General features: G+C 42.1%; 1 protein-coding gene across 3 annotated transcripts in view; it reads right to left on the bottom strand.

Moving 5' to 3' along the window:
* PRIM2 (DNA primase subunit 2) overlaps positions 1-16,915 on the bottom strand; it is a 238,641-nt gene that overhangs the window by 81,466 nt on the left and 140,260 nt on the right. For all 3 annotated transcript variants that reach the window (XM_090034474.1, XM_090034477.1, XM_090034482.1), the window contains 2 exons: positions 9,487-9,559; positions 6,916-7,101 (listed from right to left, as the gene is read on the bottom strand). In XM_090034474.1, the coding sequence (XP_089890600.1) occupies positions 6,916-7,101; positions 9,487-9,559 (259 nt within the window). The remainder of the gene's footprint in view (positions 1-6,915; positions 7,102-9,486; positions 9,560-16,915) is intronic.

The raw sequence follows: 16,915 nt of genomic DNA, 5'->3' as shown, positions 1-16,915 counted from the left end.
GCAGCCACAATTGAGCAGGGAAAATAGCCCAGCAGCATGGAGAGCTGCATGCAGCTGGTAAGTCTGTTGTGGTGAAAGGGGAGGAAGAGGGAAGAGGTGTCAAGGGAGACACAGATCAGTGCCCCTGCAGTAAGAGAGGGAGTGGGGCAGGCAGGAAAGAATTGCCGCTGGATCTGTGCAGGGTGGGCCAGGCAAGCTACAGCTGTGTGCTGCGGCAGGTGGCGGCAGCACTGGGAGAGGGATATGGTGAAATTTGGGGTGGCTGCAGCCTTTCCCCTCCTCCCCTCCCCCGTAGCATCCCTCACAGTGCCACTGCTGCTGAGTGCAGCACTGCAGCTTGCCCAGCCCACACAGCACAGAAGTGGGGGCACAAGCCCCCCCAGACAAGCCATGGCTCCATCCCATGCCTCCCAGGGCAGCACCTACCACAGCCTCAGCCCCAGCCCCATTCCCTCCCTCACTGCAGGGGGTGTTGATCTGCCCCCCACACAAAAACACACACACCCCTTCCCTCCACCTCCCCTTTCACCACAACAGACTTACTAGCTGCACTGGAAATTGAATCCGTATTGGTCAATATGCCTCCCTAAAAATCGGCTATCAGTTATCAGCCCCCAAAATCTCTATCGGTGCACCCATACTCCCCAAGCACTTGGAGGAGAAAGTGATTACAAACAGTTAGCATGGATTCGCCAAGGGCAAGTCATGCCTGACCAACCTGATTGCCTTCTATGACGAGATGACTGGCTCTGTGGATTGTCCAAGCTCAGGGTAGTAATCAATGGCTCGATGTCTAGCTGGCAGCTGGTACCAAGTGGACTGCTCCAGGTCAGTCCTGGGACTACTTTTGTTCAATATCTTCACCAATAAGATGGAAGATGGGATAGAGTGGACCATAGCTTGGTATCACCAGCAAGTTCTCAGGTGATACCAAGCGGGGGGGAGGGGAGAGTAGCAGATACACTGAAGGCTAGGTTTAAGATTCAGAGAGACTCAGCAAGTTGGAGGACTGGATCAAAAGATCTCTCATGAGGTTCAACAAGGACAAGTGCAAAGTCCTGTACTTAGGATGGAACAATCCCATGCACTGGTACAAGCTAGGGACTGACTGCATAAGAGGGAGCTGCAACTCAGTTCTGCAGAAAAGGACCTGGGGGTTAAAGTGGCCAGTAAGGTGAATATGTACCAACAGCATCTTACAACATCTCCACGCTTCTATTCTAGGAAGAAAAAAAAAAATCCACTTCCCTGCTTAAGACACCCACTTCAATTTTGGAAGGCTAATTTTGGGGGGAAAGGTGAGTGTAGTGAGTGAGTAAATATAGTAAAACATCCTCATGCAAACGAGTTGCACATGTTTTGCTCTTCTCTCATTCTTGGGTTATCATGGACTTTTTTGCCTTTGAGTTCTTATTCACTACATTTTATAAAATATTTGGATTTTTTTTTCTTTTGATTACAAGGTGTGGAAAAAGTTATTTTTCAGTAAATAACAATAGGATACAGGAGAATGAATAACAGAATTTTTGTTCAGAATTAGATTATATTTTATAATTAATTACATTGAAAAAACACAATGCTGAAAGGTCAACACCACAAAGCCTTAGTAGGGTGAAACTGGGGTGTGTCTTATCCCCCGTGTTCTTTAACATCTACTTTTCATTCCTGCTTCTTCAGTCATTCAAAGACACAATGCTGGCATTTATCTTCGAACTAGACTAGATGGAGGCTTGTTCAACATTGCAAGGCTTAGAATGGAAAACCAAAGTGAAAGAGCTGGTTCTGAGAACTTTTGTGTTTGCAGATGACGCAGCCTTGGTTGCCCACAATGAATCTTCCCTGCAAAATCTCTTGGCCAGATTTTCTTCATCATGCAAGAGTTTCAGTTTGACAATTAGTCCTAAGAAGACTGGGATCATGCACCAAGGGTGGAAGAAGCAGTTTCTGATATCACTCAGGAAGGTAAACTGTTTGGCGTTGTTGACAGGTTTTGCTACTAGGGTTCTACAATCTGTAGGAATCTTGACAGAATTAGAACTAACAGAATCAGAAAAGCAGCTAAGAATTTTAGGCTGTTACAGAAACATGCATGGAATAAAAACAAACTACCAACTAAGGTAAAGATGTGAATCTTCAAGATTTGTGTATTGTCATTCCTGTTTTATGATTTAGTGGCCTACATACGTTAGGCACAGCAAAAGGTTGAACACTTCCACAAGATCCTGAAAATGAAGTGGGAAGACAATGCTAAACACAGAGGGGCTAGATCACGCATGACTGACACACTCAGAAACCACTATCAAGAAGAGGAGGATGCAATGGCTCGGCCATGTCAGAAGAATGGGAGGAGACCATATCCCAAAGAATATTTTGTACAACAAGATTTGAGATGGCTCTAGAAAGTGGGGTTGCCCTTTGTGGTGGTGCCACAACATTTGCAAAAATTATATGAAGTCAGTTAACATCAATGTAGAAAGATGGCAGGAGTGCACAGAATGCCATGCTATCTGGAGGGAACATCTGGCACTGTAGCATGAACAGAACTAATGTAGCTAATGTTAACATAGAGTGTAATAATAGTGAAATGTAACTATGTTGGTCTTGTCTTGTAAGTAACTTGAAAACTATTTTGTATCCTTCTGCTTGACATAAGTGAATGAACTTTGCATAGCCCTTTATGTATGAGTGTGTATAAAAGGGTGAATTGTGAGAGAATGGCACAGAGATGGGAGAAGAAGATTCAACTATTTATGTAAGCAACAAGGCGCCAATTGTAAGTTACAAACCACTAACTAACAAAGGGATTCTTCAGCCATTTGAAGCTTGAAGGCACAAAGGAGATAACAAAAGAAGAAATTCTGCCAACACTCCAAGGCTAAGATAAGCTGAAGACAAAAGAAGAACAACTGCAAAAACAGAAGCTGGGTATGGAAAAACCCCAAAACACTGAAACAAAGGATGCCAACCCCTATAAAAGAACATTTTGGAAATGCCAAAGTTGGGTGGTCTCTTTCTCTACTGCTGTTTCATGAGAGCACAGATGCATCTGTTCACCCTGCTCCAGCTGTTATCTTTAAATCTGCTATCTTCAAATCATTATCATCTACTCAATAAGCCCGGGTTGGCCACCCTGGGCTGATACTGAGCAACTATTGCTGGTAACCATGTCTGGTGTATGTGTGGACGAAACGGTTTTTATGTGTATGCTTGTATGTATGATGATTTGTGTGCGTTTGTATGAACGGGGCATCTGAACCTTTTGCCTAACTCATGTAATCAATAAATGCGGCACCCTGCCTTATCCCCCTTTATAAAGTCTTGCTCGTGTTTTGAGCAATTGGCAATTTGTGTAACAGCACTGGGTGCAGCTCAGCATGAAGCAGCTTTGATCCTGAGCACAGAAGCAAAGTGAGAAAGGAAGAAGCGGTGTGCTGTAAACTTGGACTCCAATTCAAACAAGACATGGATCTGTAAAACTTGTAACAAGGTATATCAGTCTCAAATTAGGCTCGTCAGCCACAAGTGGCTCAGACACCAGACTAGACCTCTTTCATGTACACCATAACCCAGAGGATCAAAGTTTGCCTTTTATTATATGGGGAGAACAAAGCACAAAGAATGAAGCCAGATCAGATAGCTGTATTCTGCAAGTGAAACTTACGTTACTGAGGCTGCTTGCAGACATTAAGAAAAAGAAAGTGCTTTACTGGAAACAGCAGCACATCCTTTCAACCCAGCTTTGCAGTGTCTGCATAGATTGGGTGCTTCAGCGGGGCTTTTTCACACTTTTACCTGAAGCTGAGTCAATCAGCTACTAGATAAAAGTGCCAAACAAGCCCCACTAAAGCACCCATCTATAAAGATGTTGGGCGAGCTGGGTCCAACAAACATGCTGCCTTTTCTGGCATGCACTGGGCTTGGCCCAGGAACGCACCAAATTTAAAATAAAGCACAGGTTTGGTTTTTAGTTTTAAATGTCTGCAAGCAGCCTGAGGTGGTAGACATAGATATAGATATGTTTCTATTCAAATGCTGGCTATTTTGCTTGAGATTGTATTTTGGGTTAGTTTTGGATCAACTGGATACACTGAAGGCACTAGTCATGCCAAGGCATCTAATAGGGAAGCTGGCATTTTCCACCTTTTCAAATGTGTCATCAGAGGTGAAACATTAATTTTCTACCGTTTCAGGAAAGAGCGGATTTTTTGCAATAACCAATTTTATCATTATGCATTCCTGCTCTTAGAGGGGAAGAGCTGGACATTCTGTCTATAGGTTACACAGCAAAGAAATGAAGAGACTCAGATATCTAGAGGCTTACTCCATTACTCAAAGGTTTTGTGGTTACGCTAGGTTGGACCGACTTCCATATCTTCCATATCAATTTCTCCCCTGCCTTCTACTTCCCTCATCTCCTGCCTTGTGTCCTGTTCCTGTTCTCTTGCTTCCCAAGCTCTTGGCCTAATGTACCTCCTGTTTCTGTTAGTCTTTTTCCTTAACCATTCCTTCCTCCCACTTTCCCTATACTGGAGCCAGGTAGCTTCCTCCTCCAGAGTGCTTGGGCATCTGCAGTAGAATCATTCAGAGCACAGAAAATCATCTCCCTAACCTTTGTGTCTAGTACATAGCACCACAATGGTACCCAACAATTTAAGACCAATCTAAGGGAAATTGCTGTTCAGTGTCTACATCCTGGGATTACCGTATACATGGTACAGATAGAATTCTCTAATAATTTAGCTCTCAAGTGAAAAAAGAGCAATTATGTATACATTTATATTTTTCAGAGTTATGACTTAGTCAAAGCTAACAGAATCTTTACAAAAACAGCAAAAAGGCACACACTCCTTCTGCCACCCCATAGCCAAGACAAATTTCAACTCCCTATGCAAAACTTCTCAACACACACACAAAAAATGAAGAGTTTTTGAACACGGCCAGAACAACATTTTTCTCTAAGCTTGTTTTTTGGAAGTTTCTGGACCATTTTAGCTGTATCTTCTAAAAATACTCAGCTTGAGGCAAGCACATAATATGGGACTCTTTAGCCTGAAAGACTATAAAGTTCAGCAAAATAATACGCAATTGATAATGGAAAGTATTAGGCAACACTACACATAGGTATCAGAAATTGCACTCCCTATAATAAACAGAAATCAATTAAAATGTTATTACATGAGGTATTTACATGAAGGAGATTCTTATATGCTAGTCACTAACTCACATATTTGTTTCATTTAAGATATAAAAGTGAAATCTATTATTAATATTTAACTACCATGCCAGAAATAAGGAGTTGAATATATCTAGAAATTTTATACCATAAACACAACTCTCACCGCTACCACAATAATGTTGACATTGTGATTGTGTGTATCCACTCCTGTAAGTCTGTGGGTTAAAGGAGGGCTGCTGAGCTAGAAAGTCCTGAAGCTGTGCATTGAAAAGGCAAGAATAAAAACTAAGATGGGCCTAGAAAGAATGGAAAATGTCTATGCTTTTTAGAGCATTGCTTGGGCAAAGAATTGGGACCAGAAAGGGTGAAAAGCTTCTTCTTGACCAAAGAAGGATCACAGACATGATTAAAAATCTGTAGTGGAGTTAGAACTACTTCCAGCTTTTCTACAAGCCTGATTGCACATTCTCTTTTTTATTTGTTCTGTGAGAAGGAAAAAAAACACAAAGAACTGTTCTCTTGCTAGAAGGCTTGCTATTTTATTTATTAAAAAAAGAAGGTTTCCAAAGCATCAGGACTAGCTAAGCACTATAGTATACTGACTTCTGCTTCTGAAGACAGAAGGAAGTAGTATTATGAATAAAGTTCAGCAAATGAAATCTGACAACCCTCAGTGCGCCTTGATGATAATATTCACGAGAAGACTGCTAGAATCTTTCTTGGCTAGAACTTCAATATCTAGACTTTTTGGGCCAGATGCCAAGAACTTGAATCTACAATTTATGCATTGCTTCTAGCTCTGTTTCCCCACAGGAGGGATAGTAGCCTTTATTGTACTATTTTGGCTGTTTAAAAGCTGTGCCTTAAAGGCATCATATATTCCTTTACATTTCTCTCTGCTGTGCCACTTTCAGAAAACTTAATAATGGCTTACAACACTGATGACCACTGTCTATAGTGCTGACCAATACTGTTTAACAATTTCTTTATATTCACACTTCTATCCACATCCAACTGTAGCCTCTCATTTTAGACTTAAGATTGTTATCACCTTGAAGCAGAGATCTTCCAGTTGTGTTTGTACAGCACCTAATGCAATTAGATTCTGATCTATGAATGGGACTTACAAAACATACAAACACCACAAGGACTACTCTCAAGTTTCAGCCAACAGATTTTTATGGCAGCTTGTTTACCTGCTTAGTGGAATGACTTGGTATAGGGGTGTCAAGTATACAGTCTACATGGCCACTGAAATCCAGGGCATGAAGCCCCAGGTAGGCAATGGGGGGGGGGTGAGTGACAGCTGCATTAACCCTTGCAGCTACCATTCCCATTTATTACATCGCCATCCTATGGTGCACGGGCAAGGTGAGATTGAAATCCCTTAATATGATTACATTACACTTGCGCAGCATAAAACACACCAATTGGTTTTCCAGAAACTTAAATAGTAATGTGCAGCTAGTTAATTCTAATCAGTAAAGCCTGAAGCGTTTAGAGCCTGCCTTTATTTTTAAAAAGTAGCTGCACTTTTTCTTACCATGCCTCACAACCATGGTTGGTAGAAAAACAAACCTATAACCAATGGAGTAAGATGCTTAAAAAGGACATCATGATGCCTTTTTCACTAATGTTTTAGAAAATGTATCCATTTAAAATTCTAAAAGGAACTGTGGTATGAATTACATACAGAGTGTGTATTAATTCTCAAGCTTTTATATTTAGCCTTTGGTTACCTTGTCTGCATCTATTTTTCCTCTGATAAATTCTGATCTCCAGAATTCCAGAGCTTGTTCCAGCGTTAAGCCAATTCCCTTTAAGAACAGGCCATACTGCATACGACCTCCATGACGGAGATGATGGTTTTCTCGTAGGGCTTTATGCAATTGCCGCATGCAGATAGGATATGATTTAACAGAGAGCTGCAAGAACAAGATGAAAAACAGACCAGTTAACTTGAAGAATACATGTTTATTGTCATAACTACATTAACTCCAAAAGGAAAGGGGATGAGGAGGAAAAATGCCACCCCTCCCATCCCCCCCCCACAACTGTAGCTAACAAAAATGTGTCCTTGACCCTTGAAAAAATCCAATAAATCTTTCAAGGGCATAAAGATAAAAACATAATAAAGGAACAAGGTGAAAATATTTCAATCTCTTCAATTACTATACCACGAGAGTTTAATCTGTAATAGGAAATATCTTACCTTAATTACCCTTTCTTCTCAGGGAAAACCCCACCGATCTATTACAACGGGTCCTACTCCTGTTGGCAGTTTCTGGGAGACAGAAACTGGACCTATCCATTAAGGCAAACTGGCAGTGACTAAACCTCTTAAGGCCAAGCAGTCAGCCAGTTTGAGATGGCACTATGAAGCAGCTTTAGAAGTCTGTCCTTTAAAAAGTTTAGTTTAGCTACTAAGAGATAGGACACGAAATGTACACAATCACTCCAGCGTCACTTCAGAATCTATGCCAATTACCAAAGAATTTTAACTATAAATTAGTGCCTTTAAAGAAAGTGAAAGAGGCTGCATACAACAGTTAAGCCTCCTGTAGGAGCTTCTGCCAGGAGTGTTGAACCTGTAGATCTTCCTGATAGAATTATTTTTTTCCAGTAACATAACATAAATGCACAGATCCATTTAAAAGGAAAGGTGCAAAAAAGCAAGACCAGGTGGCCACCTTATGTCTGTCTTTGAATGTTGTATATGATCCTTCAGACCTGGATACTTCCATGGTACCGAATGAACAAAAAGAAAGGGAAAAGTTTCTACATGTGAAAGCTTCTAAAAGTGCAAATTAGTCATCTAATAACTAAAAGCTTAAGTCATTTTGTTTTTTCTTTCACAGCAATTCTTCCAAGAAATTTTCTAGAAGAGAGGACACACTACTGCCCTATTGATCAAGAAATGGCTCTATCTTCTAATATTTTAGGCCTGTTTTATATCTTGTTTTTGCTTACACATTAATTATATCCACCTATGGTAATAACTTAGTACGAGGAGCATCTACACATGTGCTTAACTGTACAGTAGACTAATTTGCTATGATATAGAGCATCACAGTCTACATGCGCAACGGTATTAGACAGCAGCAAATTAATTTTCACTGCCATAAGATAGTGCTGTGAAGGGCTATCTTATGGCAGCGAAAATAACTGCACCTAAATGCATGTATAAAAGCTGACCTGGGCATACATTGTGCCCAGCCAGTAAGGGGCCAGACCCCTGCTTGCAGCCTAGCCACAGAGCTCCTGACACTGGTGCACTCTTATGCCCCAGCCAGCCCCTCTGTCACCTGATGCCATTTCCCAGAATCCAGAACTGACTTCCGGGGCCCCCTGCCAGTGCAGGGCTGCTCCACCCCAGTGCAAACTGCACCAGAGTTTAATCACATTACCTTAATGGCACATGTAGATGCACCCACTATGTACTACTACACCAGGGCTGTCCAACTGGTATAGTAACACCTGCTGTAACGGATTTACAGACTTTCCCTGTGGAGAAGTGTGTTATAGTCTACAAATGGAGCAAACTCTCAGATGGTAAGAAATTGTATCAGTCAATTTATTAATGCCATAAAAGAAAAAAACAGAATAAATCTGAAGATTAAATTATTTTGATCTGATTGAGTATTGCCATGACATTCGCTTTACAAGCAAAAGATCATTGCTAAAAAGGAACTACTTGAAGCCAGTCAATTTTAAGAAAATGAGTTAAAGTAATTTTTGTTATTAATATGTTTCTGATTTCCTCTGAAGATTGTTGTTTTACAATCAATTACCATATTCCATTTTTAAACGTGTTTTTCTTTCCCCTGTAATGTGAAAGGCCAACAAAAATAACATGAGTATTGGCTGATTACAAAGAGAAAATGGAAACTGATCACACACCAAATGCTGTTAAATGTACATTGATTAGAATGAATAAAGAAAAATATTTTCTTAAATTTCTTTCAGTTACAGTAACCTTAGCTATAAATCAGAACAGGAGGCAAAACTGCACAGTAAATTACAATAACCAACAAATACTCCATTCTAATTTTTCATAAGTCAAGCCTTAAGTTTTACTGTATTTTATTGCATTTATATATTTCAATTCTTTTCAACAATTCCTCAGAATATAGCTTGGGAACCAAGAGAAAGCGAAGTTTTAAAGTCAGCCTGTCTGCACAGAGAACAAAGGCTTTCAAAACTAGTCATACATTATCAGATACTGAGACGAAGCTTAAATTGTTTCTAAAGAATCATATGAAATCAACAACAAACATATATCCTCCAAATGTTAAGCAAAAAGTACTTACAGCATCAATCTGCTCTAGTGAAATTTTTCCAGTATTTTTTTGTGCACTGTAATCTGGGCCAATGTAGGAATGGCTGAAAGAAAAATGAAATAATGTACTACTAAAACTGACCACTGCAAAAGGACTTTTTGCTATTTTGTAGCAATATAAAGTTAATTTTATCAGCTAAAATGATTTTAACATGGAAACAAGAAAACCATTCTGACAGATATAGAGATATCCTTGTAAATCTGATTTAAAATTAAACAATAAAAATCAAGAGTAGGAAGTTATTTTGTTGGTAGTGTTATTCTGAAGAGGGTAAAAAGATGCTTGAGAGTTGAAAATTAATGAATTGTAAACAGAGTTGAAAAATAATGAGACCCTGTGACAACAATGTAATGAAAAAAGGAAGTAAATTAAAACCTAGTTCACATATTGAAAGAATGTGAGTACATCTATACCGTAAACTGCAATATAACTGAGCTACCTTTAAACCAGCTGGTTCAGGTACTGAGAGAATACAGCCACAAAAGCACATATCTCCACACAGGCAAATTTACCCTGCTTCACAGTAAGAGGATCTACATCTTACAGAAACTTGTGCTCCAGAGATCATAGAAGGATCCATGGATTTATCTAGGAACTAGATCTGGAGCCTGGCTTTGCATTCCTTTCTATAACAGTGTGGCAGTGCTGTGTTTGTGCCTGCCACTTTAAGAACATGGCAGGCCATGGAGTAGCAGGCAGGTAAATTCAGGCCCAATTAGGCAGTCACCTGACCACACAACTGCCTGACTGGAGGAGGGCTGGGCAGGGAGTGCATAAACTCAGATCCTGGGAGCAGAGCCCACAGTTGCATCTGTGGAGCCAAAGAAGCAACATCTCCCAGCAAAAAGATTGCATCTCCTGGAACACCTAGAAATCACAGTAGGAACTATGGGGAATGAGGAGGTTCCTTCTGGTCCTGGGTAAGACCTGAAACTGCACCCTGCTTGGGTTGGATGGTGTGGTGAGACTGTGTGGGGCGAGGCAACCCCAGGAGCTGCCAGACCTGTGCCTCCTCAGTGAAAGGTGAGGAGGGGGTACAGGAAAACCTTAGCCCCCGGTGCCTTGTGGGTCACCCCGCAGAGGGGGAAGGCTTGGGGCCAAGGTCCACTTACAGAGACCTGGGGCCTAAGGAGCGAAAGACCTGGAGAGTGAGTGAGGTAGCCCAAAGGGCTGCATAGAATAGGGCCTGAAAAGTGGTCTCAGGGACTGCATAGAGTAGGGCAGCATGAGTGTGTGGCCCAGAGACAGATCGGAGTATGGTCCAGTGAGTGGCTAAGAGAAAAACTGAGACCTGCGCGGGGCCAGAGGGAAAGGGGCTGGGGGAGTAGTAAAGAGAATTGGAAGCCATCTGCAAGGCATGGGACATGGTGTAGGGGTGGCTCAGAGCCGAATAACTGGCCCAGAATACCAATGTCAAAAATTGACGGCCTCCCACATTTTTACTTCAAAGGCATGGCAGACGAGTGAAGGCAGACTGCCCTAAATGTGGGGGAGAGCATCGATCTCTTTGGGTACCTGGGGATCCCCCATTACAATCAGGAAGTGAAAAAATTACAAAGCAAGCATTTACCAGGGATGTTAGACTCCCCTAAACATTAAAGGCACATAATATGTCCATCAATAATGGACACACCACAAGATGGATACAATTTAAACCCCAGAGACCTAGGAGAAGCCATAATGTGCAAGAAAGGAGGGCTGGAGATCCTGAAAAAAGGGGAAAAAATCATATAAATAAGGTCTGGTTCGTGTTCACAAGACTATCCAGTCTCACAGAGTTGAAAGCACCACAAACTGCACACCACAGGAAGCTTGAGGTCTCTTTAATAGAACAAAAATATCAAAAGAAATAGGAGAGAGAGAGAAGAAAAAATTAGAAAGGAAGAGATACAGTAACTCTCAAGGTGGACACAAAGTTAAGATAAAACAAAAATCAGGCCAAGCACTATCTAAAAAGACTACAGAAGCTCTCTCTCAAGTCCAAGTGGTTTGACACCAACAAATAGGGACTTCAGAAGCACAAACTTAGAAACTAAAAGTTAAGAGATGTTGACTGGCTTCAGGACCATATCTAGAATGGTAGATATTGTACCATATCTACACAATTTGAATGCATGAACTTACCGTAAGCCAGAAATGACTTATCTGGAACTTGAATCTGATGCAAGAGAGAAGAACTTTAATACTCAGTCTTAAAGACAAAGTAGTAAATGAGGGTAATGGTAGGGTAGCCTATGAGACTAGTAACAATGAAAATTATTATATCTGACGGAGAAACATAACCTAGCACTAATTTACTATGATGAGGATGAAGGCAGACAAACAACCTTCATTCCAAAATGTGAAAAAGCAATTTCTGTAACAGAGATCTTTGATGAATCTGCTAGTTTGGAGACAGTGCTTTATGATTTGAGGGCACCAAAAGCAGTCTGACACTGACAATCTATAACTCGGCTGTCCAAGTTCAAAGTAGCTAAGGGCCATAGCCTCAGACGCTGTGAAATGAGCTACTATTTTCACTGACTGATTTTAAATATTTTTAAAAAGGACCTTTTTCATGCTTATAGATTTTAGACCAGAAGGAAGTGCGGTCCGGTGTGACCTTTGGCCAAGAAGGCCTTTGACATTGTTTCTCACCCCATTCTCATAAAAAAACTAGGTGACTGCAGCATTGATGCTTACACAGTCAAATGGATGGCAAATTGGATCAATGGTCGCACCCAGAGAGTGGTGGTGGACAGATCATTTTCGACCCAGAGGGATGGAGGCAGTGGAGCTTCCCAGGGCTCAGTCCTTGGGCCTATGCTATTCAACATCTTTATCAGTGACTTGAAGGTGAGCATGGAAAACACGCTGTCCAAATTCACTAACATCACAAAGATGTAGGAAAAAGTGGGCACACTGGAGCAGAGGAACAGAATCCAACTAGATCTAGACAGGTTACAGAAGTGAGCAGATGAGAACAGAATGGAATTCAATGCAGACAAGTGCAAGGTGCTGCATCTAGGGAGAAAGAACCTCCAACATACCTATAGGCTGGGGAACACCCTTCTCAACAGCACAGTGGCTGAAAGGGATCTTGGAGTCATTGCTGACTCCAGGATGGACATGAGCCACCAATGCGAGGAAGCAGTCAGTAAGGCTAACCGCACCTTGTCATGCATCTACAGATGCATCACAAGCAGGTCCAGGGAGGTGACCCTTCCCCTCTATGCGGCGTTGGTTAGGCCACAGTTGGAGTACTGCGCCCAGTTCTGGGAACCACACTTAAAGAGGGATGAGGCTAACCTTGAGAGGGTCCAGAGGAGGGCCACTCGCATGGTCAGGGGCAGCAGCCCAGGCCCTACAAAGATAGACTAAAGGGCCTAAATCTACTCAGCCTCCCCAAGAGATGACTATGGGGATCTGGTGGCCACTTATAAATTCACCAGAGGGACCAGTGGAAAAAAGGTGAGGCTCTGTTCCCATGGGCACCACCCTTGGGCAGGGGGCTGGACTCGATGCTCTTCCAAGGTCCCTCCCAGCCCTAATGTCTATGAAATCTATGAAGTTAACTCACAGTCCCCTCAGAATCCCAGGATGCTTTGCAGCCCTAGGCTGAGCTGTGCTATCTGCTCCAGATGACTGAGAAGAAGGTGGGGGTGGAAGACCCTGCTCGGGACTGCAGCTGCGTCTGCCTGGCGAGAGCAAAAGCAGCCTCTCACAGGCTTTTCCCCCACTTGGCACTCAAACGGAGGGGGAAGAGGCATGGCTAGAAACTGGCTCCAGGCCAGCATGCTGAGGCGGAGGGGAGGAAGGTAAAGAAGAGAGGAGGGTTTAAACCCCGCTCTCTCCCACCAACACAGGACCCCAACCGGGGTCTGCCGGCAGGGGTGCAGCAGCCTGGAAGGGTAAATACCACCCCTCCCTCCTCTCTGGCTCAAGGCTGGCATCTGGCCACACCCCCGCCCCCTCTGCTCGAGTGGCAAGTGGGGAGAAGCATGGCAAACACCAGCTGGGGTCCCATCCCTTGCCTCCACCTCACTGTGCCAGCTACTGGAGCGGCAAACAGAGCAAAGTGAGGCAGAGGCTGCTTCCCCCTCCCCCTCCAGGCACACCCCAGCTAGGGACCGTGGAGGCTGGGTGGGGCTTTAAATTCTCCCTCCCTCACCAATCATACTCAGCTGGTCTGCCGTGCCTACTCACACCCCTACCCTCAGCTCAAGCAGGGAGTGGGGAAAAGCCTGGAGTGCTTCTCTCCCAGCTTCCCTCCACCCTTTCAGCCACTGCCAAGAGGAAGGGAGGGCTTGCTCTAGCACCTCCCAGCTTCTAGCCTGTGGCACTGCAGGTATGTGGCTGCATTTCTGGGATCAAAAGTGAGTGTCTATTCACTTGCTTCTTGGTTCAATCTAAGCAGTTTAGACTAACCTGCAAAGATTGAATTGATTCAGGCTCAGCCTTTTTGAATGTCAGTACTTACCCCAAGTGGCCAGAACTTTTGTAGGCATAATTTTATGAGCAGAATTGTTCAGTGTGTGTATGTGTTCTATATCACACAAAATATAATACATTTTAGCTAAAATGGCTCATTTCACTACAGCACAATCAGTATTAAAAGCCCCAGTGAATTATAAGGAAAAAACAGCATCTCAGGTGTGAATAAAATAATCATATAGTGCACAATTGTGTTATTACAAAATAAAGTCTATGAATATAAAAAGATACTCACCACAAATTAAAATAAGAAATGGTCCCAAAAAATCTCTATAAAACATACCACTCAGCAAAAGGTCTTTTTTGCTGGAAGTGAGAAATGGCTAATTTAAAATTTACAAGCAGATACAACCAGCTGCCAACGAATGTCCAATATGTTAGCAGCCAATCAATGCTATGTAACCTTCAGTTGGGCACTCTTTTCAGACAACTTCTATCTCGGCTCTTACCCCCATGATAAAGCTCTATTCGTCTGACATATGCCAAAAATAAAATACTGCTGTAAGGAACTTCACAAGATGAAGGAAAAGCAAAAGCCAACAACTAAAATACATTTCTCATTTTCATGAGCAAGATGAAGCAAAAAGTGAACCAGATTCATAGAAATACGTAATAGAAAAGACTTACTAGGTCATCTCTCTATTCCCTGCCAGAGCTCATTCACAAGTCCTAAGTTCAGTTTTACAGCGTGATTTACTGAGCCTTGCAAAGTTGCAACGTTTGTGGTTTTCATGGTTATGAAAATGGTTCTGCACAATTTTCTATATTTATTCTTATATTATATTTGGGAATATTTATCCTTAGTTCTAGCATGGATCCTATAGCAGTGGAAGAGCAAGTAAGATAAGTTTTCAATAGTGGCAGCTTAAACTGTATATCCAATACTAACATTTGCATGTGCAAACATATGCAGAAGTGCAAAAAGGAGAAGGTTATTTGCCAGTAACAAGAGTTCTTCAAGTTCTGTTGTCCCAATATACATTCCTACTCTGGGCGCACATGCACTTCAAGTACTCAAGCTCAAAAACGTTTGCCCTAGTGCTAATATACAAGGCATCTGACCAGCCTCCCTTCATGATCTACACTGAAGTCAGAAACAGTGGGGTTGGTGTGTACTTCCGCACTCCCCAGTTCCCTCAATCAATCTCAGACTGTCAACAGTTTTTTCTAATAAAACAGGCCATTACAAACCCAACAAGATTCATCTGGCAGATATCTGGATCTTGTTAAATCCTGGATAAACAGCAGGTGGACAAGTACCATTCACTCCCTTATAGAGCTGCCAAATGACTGTAAATGCATATCAAATCTTCCTCTTTTGTGATTGCTGCAGCTAATGAGAAGACAAAGAACCTAAAATATCTCAGGATAAGGAATTGAAAAGACTGGACTTACTAGAAGGAAGCCATTTTCTTTTAACCTAGTTTCAAGTAGCCACTCTAAGTCCTGTTGGCACAGTATACTTTTTGGGATTTTTTATATGTGCTTCTGATGCGGTGACAAGCACTTTTAATTAGCAAGCTGTACTAATTAAAAGTACATGCGTATCATGTGCATCAGAAGTGCAGTGCATCCTCATGCTGAGAAAATGGCAGTGGCGCACTTTGAACTAAAGTGCATTGAACGTGTTTTAGTTCAAAATGCACCACCACCATTTTCTCAGTGCAGAGGCATGCTGTGCCTCTGATGCACTAACATGTGAGGCTCCCAAAGCACATCAATTTCTCCCAAATCACCACTCCCTCCCTCACTGCGGGGGGGAGGGAGGGACTCAATCTGCACACAGTCCCATGCCCCTTCCCTCCCCCCGCACGCTTTTCCTCCCAACAGACTTACCAGCCGGATGCTGCTCTCCAAGCTGCCCAGCTACATATCAGCAATCGGATCAGTATTGGCCAATATGGCTCATTAAAAATCAGCCATCGGTATCAGCCCAAAAAATTGCTATCAGTGCACCCCTACATAAAAAGCCACATTTCTTAAGCTAGTAAAGTGCTACACTTGACTATAGCATGCTATTAAAAAGGAGAGGGGAAAGGAGGAGAGAGGGGAACGTACCCACGCTACAAACAGCATTTGTGTAAAACAGTATATATCAGCTATGTGGGCTTTCTTCTCCTGAATATTGGCCAAGGAACTGATTTCTTCTACCAAAACACTTTAAAGTAGTAAATGACAATCATGTGCTGTTACTGACCATGGAGGTTAAATTAACCAACAAGAATATCTGAGGACAAAACTAAGAAAAACAGGAGTTCAGATATTTGCTATCTAGCTAGAAGAAGAAGAATCAAGATTTTTCTAACAACTTGTAGATGCATTTTCAGGCCCATGCTGTTGGTTCACTTTTTGAACAGTCTCAATCATAAAACAAGATGCTGTTCACCAGTGATGGAGCACCAGTTATGCTCTTAATGTATACTATACAAAACTAGATACAATTATATTTTCCAAGTACCATAATTTGAATTTGGGTTTGTTTATGAAGAATCTTACATTTGGATTTAATCATACTAGCAAAAAAAAGTGTTTTGCCAGAAGTTACAACACAGGTGCCAACCTGAGATATAAATGCCACATGCGGCACAGGCAACTTCTGCATATGGCAGTTTGGACAGAAGATGGTCATGGTGGCAGATAGGGCAAGGAACAGAAAGCAGAGCATCAGATCAGTTGGTAGAGGGAGAGAAGCAGAAACTGGAGTAGCAGCTTGGTCAGACAGCACAGGGCAGGCAGCAAAAGAGCTGAGCAGCAATCAGGTTAGGGGAAAGGATCAGTGGCACTTAGGGAGTGCACAGGGCTAATTTTTTGTTGCACATCTGCCAAAAAGGTTGGCCCTACGTTAAAGAAATTGTCTTTTTTTAATTCTGTAAAGATAACTTCAAATGCCAGTCTTAAAAGTATTTTATATAGTATTTATGATATA

This window comes from Crocodylus siamensis, chromosome 1, assembly GCF_052110815.1.
Source record: "Crocodylus siamensis isolate JL-2025a chromosome 1, ASM5211081v1, whole genome shotgun sequence".
In the NCBI taxonomy this organism is placed as follows: domain Eukaryota; kingdom Metazoa; phylum Chordata; order Crocodylia; family Crocodylidae; genus Crocodylus; species Crocodylus siamensis.
This window is presented reverse-complemented; position numbering and strand designations above follow the sequence as displayed.